The sequence below is a fragment of the Rutidosis leptorrhynchoides genome, chromosome 11, assembly GCF_046630445.1.
Source record: "Rutidosis leptorrhynchoides isolate AG116_Rl617_1_P2 chromosome 11, CSIRO_AGI_Rlap_v1, whole genome shotgun sequence".
NCBI lineage: Eukaryota > Viridiplantae > Streptophyta > Magnoliopsida > Asterales > Asteraceae > Rutidosis > Rutidosis leptorrhynchoides.
In genome coordinates this window covers 386,421,870-386,433,014 of record NC_092343.1, presented here as the reverse complement: position 1 = coordinate 386,433,014, position 11,145 = coordinate 386,421,870, and the positions used below count along the sequence as shown (strand labels likewise).

General features: G+C 35.3%; 1 protein-coding gene across 1 annotated transcript; it reads right to left on the bottom strand.

The window, feature by feature from the left end:
* Positions 1-3,888: 3,888 nt before the first annotated feature.
* On the bottom strand, positions 3,889-5,997 carry LOC139876019 (uncharacterized). The gene is made up of 2 exons (XM_071863317.1): positions 4,681-5,997; positions 3,889-4,269 (listed from the first exon to the last, which is right to left on the bottom strand). The coding sequence occupies exons 1-2, from the start codon at positions 5,995-5,997 to the stop codon at positions 3,889-3,891; spliced, it is 1,698 nt and encodes a 565-aa protein (XP_071719418.1).
* Between the last annotated feature and the right edge of the window lie 5,148 nt (positions 5,998-11,145).

The following is an 11,145-nucleotide window of genomic DNA, read 5'->3' as shown; positions in this document are numbered from 1 at the left end:
ATGGCAGGAATGAAATTGTGTTTTTATTATGTCGTCAACGGGGATCGAACTCCTGACCTCCCCTAAAGGAGGCAGGCCACCAACCGCTGGACCACATCACAATTTCCAATTCAAGCCTAACTTGCCGCTTCACACTCAAACACAAGAGAACTCCGGTTAGCTAAATACACACACATATCTACATTTAGCAAAAGTAGTACGAGCTCAAAGATAGAGTTTTTAAATTATCATATACGATCAGCTCCAAGCCTCCAACACGTACTAAGATGGCTACTTTATGTTTGCGTGTTCAAAAGTGAAAAACAAAAAGGGCCAATAACAAATTTAAGCTTATGATGATATATGTAATGATTGCGAAAATTTGCTACTAATAAATTAGTTAAATTGAGGGATTAGTGTTCTTTTATTTGCATATATTTAGAAGCAAAAAAGAAAAAGAAAAAAAGACATAATAATGGGAGGGATCCCATGATAGATGATCGTGCAAAAAATAGTATCTACTCGATCAAGACGTGTTGGTTAATAAAGTAGTTCAATCTAGCATTCCACGAGTTGATGTAATTGTTTAATCGTTATTTTATTCTATAAATTTTTATTTTTAATTTTATAATTGCAACAAGAAAAGTCTTGATACGGTAATCATTGTCGAGCGTCCAAATGCGATGTTAGAATCCATCCACTCGATCATTTCTTAGGACGAATATTACAGTCTTACCGTCCCTTAGGAGAAATCCCCTACGACCAATCTATATGGACATCACATGTGGTAAAACTCCCTCGAGGGAGGCTCGAACGCAATACATCCGAGACCTTTGATACCCATTAAATAGGCGGGTAACCTCAAAGGAAATATTTTATAGCTATTCGAACATAATAATCATATGAATCAATGATTGTTTTCATCCGTGAGTAAAAATTCTTTATCTTCTTTCTACTAGAATTACAAAGTATTTCCGTGACATAATAAAAGGGTAAAATTGACCCTTCTGAACGACTCGGGAGCAACATGATAGAAAAATGGGTAAATGATAAGTAGTACTAGTATTTATTTGCAAAGAGTAAGGATTATAAACTTGTGCAATAACTCCTACAATCAAATGTTTAAAATAAGAATTGTATTGCTTTGAATATGAATATTTTACTGAATTCAGTTGTCTTTACATTTTGAAGATAAATGCTATCTTATACAGAAAATAGCCAACGGCTCTATGCCTAAATCATTAAGAAAATAAAGTATGTTCTCCTTTTTGTAAAAGGTTGCTTTTGTAAAAAATGGGAAATGATGAGCTTGATCCCACATTCTATTTTATTTCTAACACTCCCCGGCAAGTTGAATAGTGGGGTTTCCGATGTTCAACTTGGAGAGTATTTCTTTGAAGAGTCTTCCGTTGACTGACTTGGTTAAGATATCTGCTAGTTGGTCTTCTAATCGGACGTGAGGTAGAGATATGATTTCGGCTTCTAATTTTTCTTTAATGAAGTGTCTGTCAATTTCTATATGTTTGGTTCGATCGTGTTGAACTGGATTTTCTGAAATTGCAATTGCCACTTCGTTGTCACACATGATCTTGATCGAAGTATTAGGAGGAAAACCAATTTTTGTCAAAAGTTTCTTGATCCATAAAGCCTCGGTTACACCTCGTGAAATTCCCCGAAATTCAGCTTCAACACTAGACAGGGCGACAACCTTTTGTTTCTTGCTTTTCCAGGTAACCAAATTCCCTCCAACAAGGGCAAAGTATCCGGATGTTGATTTTCTATCTCCCTTTTCTCCTCCGTAACCCGCATCGGTGAATATTTGTGCTTTTAGATGATTGTTTTTCTCGAACAGGACTCCATCTTCTGCAGTGCCTTTTAGATATTTGATAATCCTCCATACTGCATCCATATGGTGTTGTTGGGGTTGATGCATGAATTGACTAACAACTCCAACAGCATGTGATATATCTGGACGAGTGTGAGCTAGGTAGATAAGTTTTCCCACGATTCTTTGATATTGACTTCGATCCGGTGCTTTGGAATCATCTTCTATATATAACCTTAGGTTTGGAATCATAGGAGTATCCGCGGGTTTGCAGTCGACCATTCCTTTTTCTGCAAGAAGATCAAGTATATATTTCTTTTGACATATAAAAATCCCTCTTTTTGAACGTAAAACTTCAATTCCCAGAAAGTATTTCAGACCTCCAAGGTCTTTCATTTCAAATTCTTTAAAAAGGTTAGCTTTTAAGTTTGTAATTTCCTCTTGATCATTTCCTGTGATAATCATGTCGTCAATATAAATAATGAGACATGTGATAAGGTTTCCTCTTTTTTTTTTAAATAAAGTATGGTCGGAATTACTTTGTTTAAACCCGTAATTTTTCATAGCTATAGTAAAACGCCCAAACCAAGCCCGAGGGGATTGTTTTAAACCATAAAGAGATTTTTTAAGATGACAAACTTACCTTTATTTGAATTCTGATGTGAAACCGGGAGGACCTTCCATATAGACTTCTTCTTTGAGTTCTCCATGTAGGAAGGCATTTTTAACATAAAATTGGTGAAGTGGCCAGTCTTTGTTTGCGGCAACGGAGAAAAGAATTCTAATAGTATCAATTTTTGCAACTGGTGAGAAAGTTTCCGAGTAATCAACGCCATAGGTTTGAGTGTACCCTTTGGCAATAAGCCGCGCTTTATATCTTTCTACAGATCCATCGGCTTTGTGTTTGATTGTGAATACCCATCGACATCCTACCGGTTTCTTTAATTCTGGAAGGACACATTTTTCCCAAGTATTATTTACCTTGAGAGCCTCCATTTCATCTTCCATTGCTTTCCTCCAGTATGTTGATTTTAGAGCTTGTTCAACCGTTGTTGGGATTTCTTCAGAGTATAATGCGGAAGTGAACTTTGTTGCTTCTTTTGATAGATTTCCTCTAGCAATATTTGCCATTTGATATCTTGATTTTGAGGCTGTTCTCTTGGGAGAGTATCTCCTGGGAGGAATCCCTCGGTTGATTCTTGGAGGAAGAACATATCGTTCCCGTTCTTGTTGTTGTGTTTCATTTTCAGGATATACTTGATCGCTATTTTCCTGTAAAATCTCCTCTAAATTTTCATGATTAGTTATATCAGGAGATTTGGTGTTTACCTCTGTATGGTCGGGAAGATCATTAACCGTAGTACTGACTGGAGGAGGACTTTATGGAGTGGTATGATGAGTTACTTCTTCAGATGATGGAATATCTAGCCAACTCACAGCGTCACCAGAGTCTGTCTCCCCCTGACTTGTGTGTTGGGTATAGAAGTATTCAGTTTCCAAAAAATCACAATTCATTGTAGTGTACATGTGTTTCCTTTTTGGACTATAGCATCTATACCCCTTTTGATTTACCCCGTATCCCACAAATACACATTTTTCAGCACACGCATCTAATTTGGTTCGTTCTATTTTAGGAATGTGAACAAAAACCGTGCACCCAAATATTCGAGGTCTTGGGGTGAGATTAGATGGAGGTTTATAAAATTTAGTTAAGGCTTCAAGAGGGTTCTTAAGTTCTAGAGCTCTAGTTGGGAGTCTATTTACAAGATAAGTTGCGGTGGCAAGAGCTTCAGGCCAAAAAGACCTTGGAACATTAGATTCAATCATTAAAGCACGGGTTATTTCTAATAAAATACGATTTTTCCTTTCAGCCACCCCGTTTTGTTGAGGTGTGTGTGGACACGTGGTTTGATGAATAATACCCCTTTCTTCACAAAAAAGTTTCATTTGACTGTTGACAAATTCACCACCATTATCGGATCTTAAAACTTGTATTTTGCTTTGGAATTGTGTTTGAATCATATTGGAAAAAGTAGTAAATTTATCAAATACTTCGGATTTGTTAGTTAAAAAATATGTCCAAGTCATACGAGTACAATCATCAATAAATAAAAGAAAATATCGAAAATTGTGCCCCCATTAACCCTTGCGGGTCCCCATACATCGGAGTGAACTAAAGCAAAGGGACTTTCGATCTTTGTATTACTAGTTTTAAACGAGTTTTGATGGCTTTTGGCCAAAATACAAGTTTCACACTCAATACTATTATTTGAAGAAAATAAATTAGGAAATAAAATGCGCAAATATCCAGCAGACGGATGACCAAGACGTCTATGCCACAACCATGCTTCTCTATCTGGAGTTCCGTGAGCTAGCATGATCCTACCATCTTTAGTGACCTCATCCACATAGTACAGACCATCCCGTTCAGTACCACGCCCAATTATCTCCCCCGTTCTGATGTCCTGTAAGATACAGAATGTAGGGTGTAATAAGACGGTACAATTAAGTTCTTTTGTCACGTGACTAACAGAAAGTAATTTATGGGAAAGATCGGGAACATAAAGACAATTTTTTAAATTTAAATTTGGTGAAATTTCAACTGTTCCCCCGCCCTTGACTTGTATAATACCGCCATTAGCGGTTTTAATTTTGGTTTTGTATTTATAATAATATCATTTTTATTAAAAGTCATAGTATCGGTGGCACCACAATCAATAATCCACTCATTACTTTTGGTTTTATTAGAAACAATATTAGTTGACGAAACGTTATTTTTAACTTTAAAAAATCTTTAGTGTTATTTAAAAAATGTTTTGTTTTAAAACAAGTTTTGTTAAAAAACGTTTTACACTCAAAAGTTTTGTTATTTTTACATATTTATTTGAAGCATTATTTTCGGTGGTGGGTGTCGACTCATCATCTATCTCATCATCTCCTTTTAACCTACCCACTTTATTTATCTCATCATCGATACCCACTTTATTTGAAGCATTATTTTCGGTGGTGGGTGTCGACTCATCATCTATCTCATTATCTGTATTTACCCTACCCACTTTATTTATGTTGGTGGGTATGAAATTTGGGAATTTAAACCCTAATCCCAACCCCTTGTTACCTTCACCGGATGATGATGATGGTGGATCGGCAGCAAGTAAACCAAAACCACCTTGAGAGGTGGTGCCGGTTTCGTTATCTCCTTGTTTGCCTCTGGTTGTAGCCGTCATTACCATCGAAGCTTTTCCCTTTTTGTGTCCATCAGGCCACCAATCGGGATATCCAACGATTCTGAAGCATTGAACTTTGGTATGTCGTTTCATACCACACTCTGTACATTTAAGGTTGTCTTTATCCCGGGATGATGACGTGGAGTCTGACCGGCGCTGTTGATTTCTTGATAGCAACCCATGGCCGTCGAAATCCTTGGATTTTGATGCCGGTGCTACCAGGCCAGTGGCTATGCCAGATTGGGTAAGGGCATCCGTTTTATTGTTAAATATAAATTGGTGTGCATTTTCTTTTCGAATGGCAGCGTAAGCTCCTTCGACAGTGGGTAATGGATCGGTTCTTAATAGCTCACGTTTGATATTGACATATTTATGATCTAAAGAATTTAAAAACTGGAATAGTTTTTGTTCTGACCTGATGTTATTATACTTGACAATATCATTCGGATGTTCCATTGGATTTGGATCCCTTATGTCGATTTCACCCCAGATTCCTTGCAATTTCAACCACAGTTCTTCAATTGATTTACCATCTTGCCTGATATTATTGGCTTTGACATGTAAATCAAAGGTTTGAAGCATGTCTTTTCCAGAACTGTAGGTTGTTATTAGAGCATTCCATAGTGTTTTTGCTGTTGGAAACTGAGTAAGATTGCTTGCAATCTGTGGCTCTATGTTTTGAATGATCCAGGAAAAGACCACCAAGTCTTCCTGGTTCCACTTCTGGTTGTTGCTTGTTGGTTGATCTTCTGTTAAGTGATTGAGGAGGGCCTCGAATTTACCTCCGATGGCAACCTTGATCATACGAGACCAAAGTGAATAATTTGAGTTATTAAGGGTAACACTTATTTTTAAAGAATCAGGATGCCTTTGTGATTGATTTTCATTGTTGGTTTGAAGAATTCTAGCCAATTGACTAGTTAATTCTGTGATAAGTTGAGTTTGGATGTCATCGTTTCCAGACATTGTAACCACTCAAAGCAGGAAAAAAGAAGGCAAATGATTGAGTTACAGTGATTTGAATGATCCTAGATCATCAACACTTGCTCTGATACCATGTTTAAAATAAGAATTGTATTGCTTTGAATATGAATATTTTACTGAATTCAGTTGTCTTTACATTTTGAAGATAAATGCTATCTTATACAGAAAATAGCCAACGGCTCTATGCCTAAATCATTAAGAAAATAAAGTATGTTCTCCTTTTTGTAAAAGATTGCTTTTGTAAAAAATGGGAAATGATGAGCTTGATCCCACATTCTATTTTATTTCTAACATCAAAAACTTATATTGGCATGTCAAACCCAACAATATGCTATTTCCATAAACATAAGAAAGCAAACATTTACATATTCGGTAGATAGAAAATACGGAGTATTAAATAGTCTCAAAACCGTGCATAATTATGATTAAAATTGATAATAAAAATATGATGTTACTAATGAATGAGACGAGTACAGATGTTCCTCGGTTTGACTTTCGATTTCCTCAGTTTATTCGGTTTGGTTGGTTCAATTTTGATTTTTCTGTAAGCAAAATGAAATCCAAATTGAAACCAAATTTACATTTCAAAAACGAAACTGAAAACCAAAATACTAAAAAATCATAAGATATTAACGAGTAGCTTAATATTAGCTCGAGTGCAACAAAGGGAGATTTTAAAGATAACGTGATTTAATTCTCTAGTACAATTAACATGAATAATCATAATAGAGATGAAGATCATATCTTAAGAGGATGCTTAAATTTTGTGCCTAATGTCAAATGTTATGGACTATTCAACACCAAAGGGTGAACACTAACCCGAAAACCATGAAGAGTAAGCAAGAATTCGTTAAGAGAATTTGTGAGAGTTTATACAAGTGACAACGTGTGTCAAAATGAAGGCCTATGGTAGGCATTTATAAAAATACTATAAAGTAAGTGGAACAGGCTAATTGATGATGTATTGGTAGGTTTTACTGACCTAATCCTAGATAGAGATGATCACACTAAGAACTCGTAAATATCATGATGAGGAAATCATGAAAAGATTTACAGCGGTTGAAGGTAGTCATCTAATTATCACTGAAAATGTATCGAGAAATAATTGTTCAGGACCTCAACAAACGGTTAAGGTCTCCCCTACTACGATTTATACTCGGTATAGAAGGATGGCTTAGTAAGTCCGCAAGGTGAGTTTACTTTGTCTAGGATGCATACCAGTTTCTATTTACCTTTAATGCTTGGACCGAAACTCTACACACATACATGTTGGATATCCAAAGGTGGGGTACTGTTCTCTTTATGAACGGGTTGAGAAGTGCAATCTTGTATCACAGACAATGAATGATTTGAATATGTGACATCAAAGAGAAGAAGACTTCAATGCCAAAAGGGTAAAAATATGTCTTCGTGAGATTCAACTTAAGTCAAAGACTGTGCTGCATCATCGTCATAGTTGTATTTATCTTTATGTTTTATTTTTAATTGCAAGGTTTAAAGGACAACATCAGAAAATCCAAAATATATATATATATATATATATATATATATATATATATATATATATATATATATATATATATATATATATATATATATATATATATATATATATTGCTTCTGTTATATTTGTAAATAAAGATGGTGCACCACATATCAACAATTAAGGATTCAGAATTGAATAAAGTTATCTACGTCCAAGACAAGAGATGTTTAAAGCGGAGAACTTCCGTGAATGAGTTAAGTTATCTACATCCGAGGGGAGAAGATTATCAGATATAGAGAACTCAAATCATTCTGTCCATAACGCTAGCACTTAGTAGGACTTAACATCTACTGTCTGTGGTATGGGTTTGTACCAATTGGCCTAGATAGCAGGGGACATTTTCTAAAGGATATTATGACATATCATTCCATCACTCAAATATATCACTATCATTCATCATTATACGTTTTCCTTTCAAGCATGGGGTTTATAGCGATTGGTACCTAAATGCGTCATTTCAGAGTATTCAATAAAATAGAGACAAGCAATACTATCTGAAACGAAAAGCATGAGTTTAAGGTAGAAACTCATGGCATACAGGGTTGCTAGAAACACCGTGAGAATGTTTCTGTTCAATTAAATCGAAAGTATATTGATGTGATAACGGACATCGTCAATACTTTGTGCTCAATTCAGTATCTAATAAATCGTGCAATCTCAAATGAGGACTAAGTCGTTGATCATAATCTAGCATTGTAAAATGTGAAAGTAATTAATTTAACGTGATCATCGAAGCCTGGGGTGAAAGTTGTGAATGCTTAATGAGGATTGATACCAATAATCTGAAAATTGTCATGTATATGCTAATTCATTGAAATTGATTGAACTTTAAAAATCATGCCACTAAGTTCAGTCCTGATCCTTGAATCTAAAAGATTAATCGACTCACAAAAATATGTGATATATGGTAAGCTATACTATTTTGATGAATGAATGATAATGCATGTGCTTATTCAGTGATTGTTAATTTCTTGATCATTCAAGTGATTAGTTTACTAGATGCTTGACTTTACTTGTGTGAACTGCGAATTATACAGATGTTGCATTGTAAGCATGATTAGATAATTATTCTTCATGAGTAATTGGCACTTGTATATGTTCTTACATTTCTTGTTTGCATGTTGTTTATGAAAAATCCAAAAATACTTGCATATTTGTTCTGTTGCATATAGTCATAATTCCATAGTGTTACGAATCAGTTCTCAATGTTTACTGTGAAAGGAACATTGTGATATCAAGTTTTAAATTTGAAAATTTAATGCTTAAAAGAACAAAATGTGATAACTTTATGGGAGAGATCAGCCCTAGGGAGATTTTAAGTGAAACGGGCAGGGTAATTTCGGAAAATTTTAAGTTTTAAAATTCAACTCGGACCTTCGCCCGATGGTAAGAGACCATCGACCGATGGTAAGTGCCCATCGACCGATGGACCAGACCATCGGATAAGCTCTTGTGCGTGGGTCGAGACCATTGCCCGATGGTCTCTGAAGGGTATATAAAGGATTCAGGAATGAACGCGTTAGTCACTTGTGAGTTTTTGAGACAAATTTCACCAAAATTCAATCGATTACGAAGCAAGTTTTTGACCGATCATATTGTGCATCTTTCCTTCGTGATTACAGCGCCCCTAATAAGGTAATCTAACTCTCTCTCCTTCCAAACTTATGATTGATTTTAGGGTTTTAATAAACCGAACCGTTTTCATTCGATTCTCCATCTTGTGGATATGTTAGTGTTAATTGTTGATGTTATAATTTTGATCGGTGCTATCAGAAGCTTATACAGCTAGATCTTAACCAAAAGAACTCTGATTTAGTGGATTTCAATTTATGTGGGCTACAGTTTTGATGAACTACTATCGGTCGTTGGTCCTCTGAGCATCGCCCGATGGAGTCCCACCTCAGGTCGAGGGTCTTGACCTTCGACCAATCGTCCCAACTTAGATCCGGTAGTGTCAATCAGGCGTTGGTCTTCACCAACTACCTGAGAGTCTACACCATCGACCGATGGTCTATGCTTTAGGCCGACGGAATAGTTTTTTTATTAAAAAGTTTGTTTTGTCAGATAACTACATGATCAACTTAATTTAACTAATATTTGTACGTGTAGTTTATATAAGTATGTCCAGGTGGATATTTTCTTGGAAACTGGATATTCAATGTTGACCGTAGGAGGGTTTTGGATAGACATCGACCTATTCAAGTTGAATCTAAGGTCATCGCGGCTTGTACCACACATGAACTTTGGCAAGGACTCGACAGTCCATCTTTCCTAAATATAGGTGACTATCATTGTCCAAAGTTGGTTCGAGAATTCTATACCAACATGGCAATGGAAGATGGTAGACAAAAATATGTTCATGCTAGTTTATTTGGACAATAGTTTAAGTGGTCTATTGAGGAATTTTCTGATATGTTAAAGGTTCCATAATGGGGAATCAAGTACTTTTGTCCTAGCAAAGACCTGAGGAAAGTTCCTGGCAAGTTTAGTGCCTTAGGGTTGGTAACACAACTATGTAGACCCGGGTATGTGATGAGTGAAGGTAGAGTAGAGATAGAATAAAGTGACATCCGAGATGATCTGTTACCTCATCTGAGGATTATCAAGAGAAATATTACTTTTAGAGATGTTAGCGATGATGTGCTAAGTGTTACTGAAGCAATGCTTTTGTTTTGTCTCAAGGAACGCATAAAAGTGAACATGGGATAGATCATCATTCATACATTTAAAGATATTCTCGAGTCAGACTAACCACTTCCGTACGATGTTTCACATTACCTGTTTGAGGAACTGGATTTGATCAAAGATAGTTATAAAATGAAACCAGTGTCCGATGATTCCATTGTGGAATGATCTGCCAACCAGTTTTTGGTTGCCTGACTTTTTTTTTGGATATTATGTTTGTTTTTGAATTTAAAATTCTAGCATGTTAGCATTGGGACAGTGATTACAATATGTAATAACTTAAGTTGTAATGACTATTTATGTTGATGTGATTTGTAGTTATTATTTGCTCAGTGGTTGATATGGTAGTATTACATTATGATGTGTGTGTTTATGATTCTATTATTTGCTGTTTGTGAAGTCTATATGCTTATATGTTGTGTAATACCCTAGCTATATCTGTTAAGCTTTGTTAACTGTCCGTTAAGTATTTAACGGTGTTTACCTTCGATTCGTGTATTTAATTGAATTAAATGCATACTTGAGTTCATGATGAACTAACATATTTAATATATAATTATATTAGCCGAAAAACTTATTTCATATTTTGAAATACTGAGAAAACAACACGGTTTTGAAAACTGCAACAGAGGTCTCACGAGACTGTCGGGTAATTGAAATTACCAAAACTTTTAATCTTGGACATCATCATCAAACTAATTAAATAAATAAACTTACAACGTTCAAGAAATAAATCGTATATTATAAAATAAGAAAATTAAACTTGTTAAGTCATGTATATTTGAAAAAGGTTTTTACATAAATGTTGACCACCCAGTTTGTCCGACGATTCACGAACGTCATAACTTATTTTAATTGTTTAATTATGTATGTATATGTGTATATATATATATATATAT

Excerpts from the sequence above, each read along its gene's own strand:
- LOC139876019 (XM_071863317.1), bottom strand. The coding sequence starts at position 5,997 with ATGTCTGGAAACGATGACATCCAAACTCAACTTATCACAGAATTAACT. Across the intron at positions 4,270-4,680 it reads ATAATGCTTCAAATAAATAT|GACATCAGAACGGGGGAGAT; the intron begins GTAAAAATAACA and ends TGTATCTTACAG.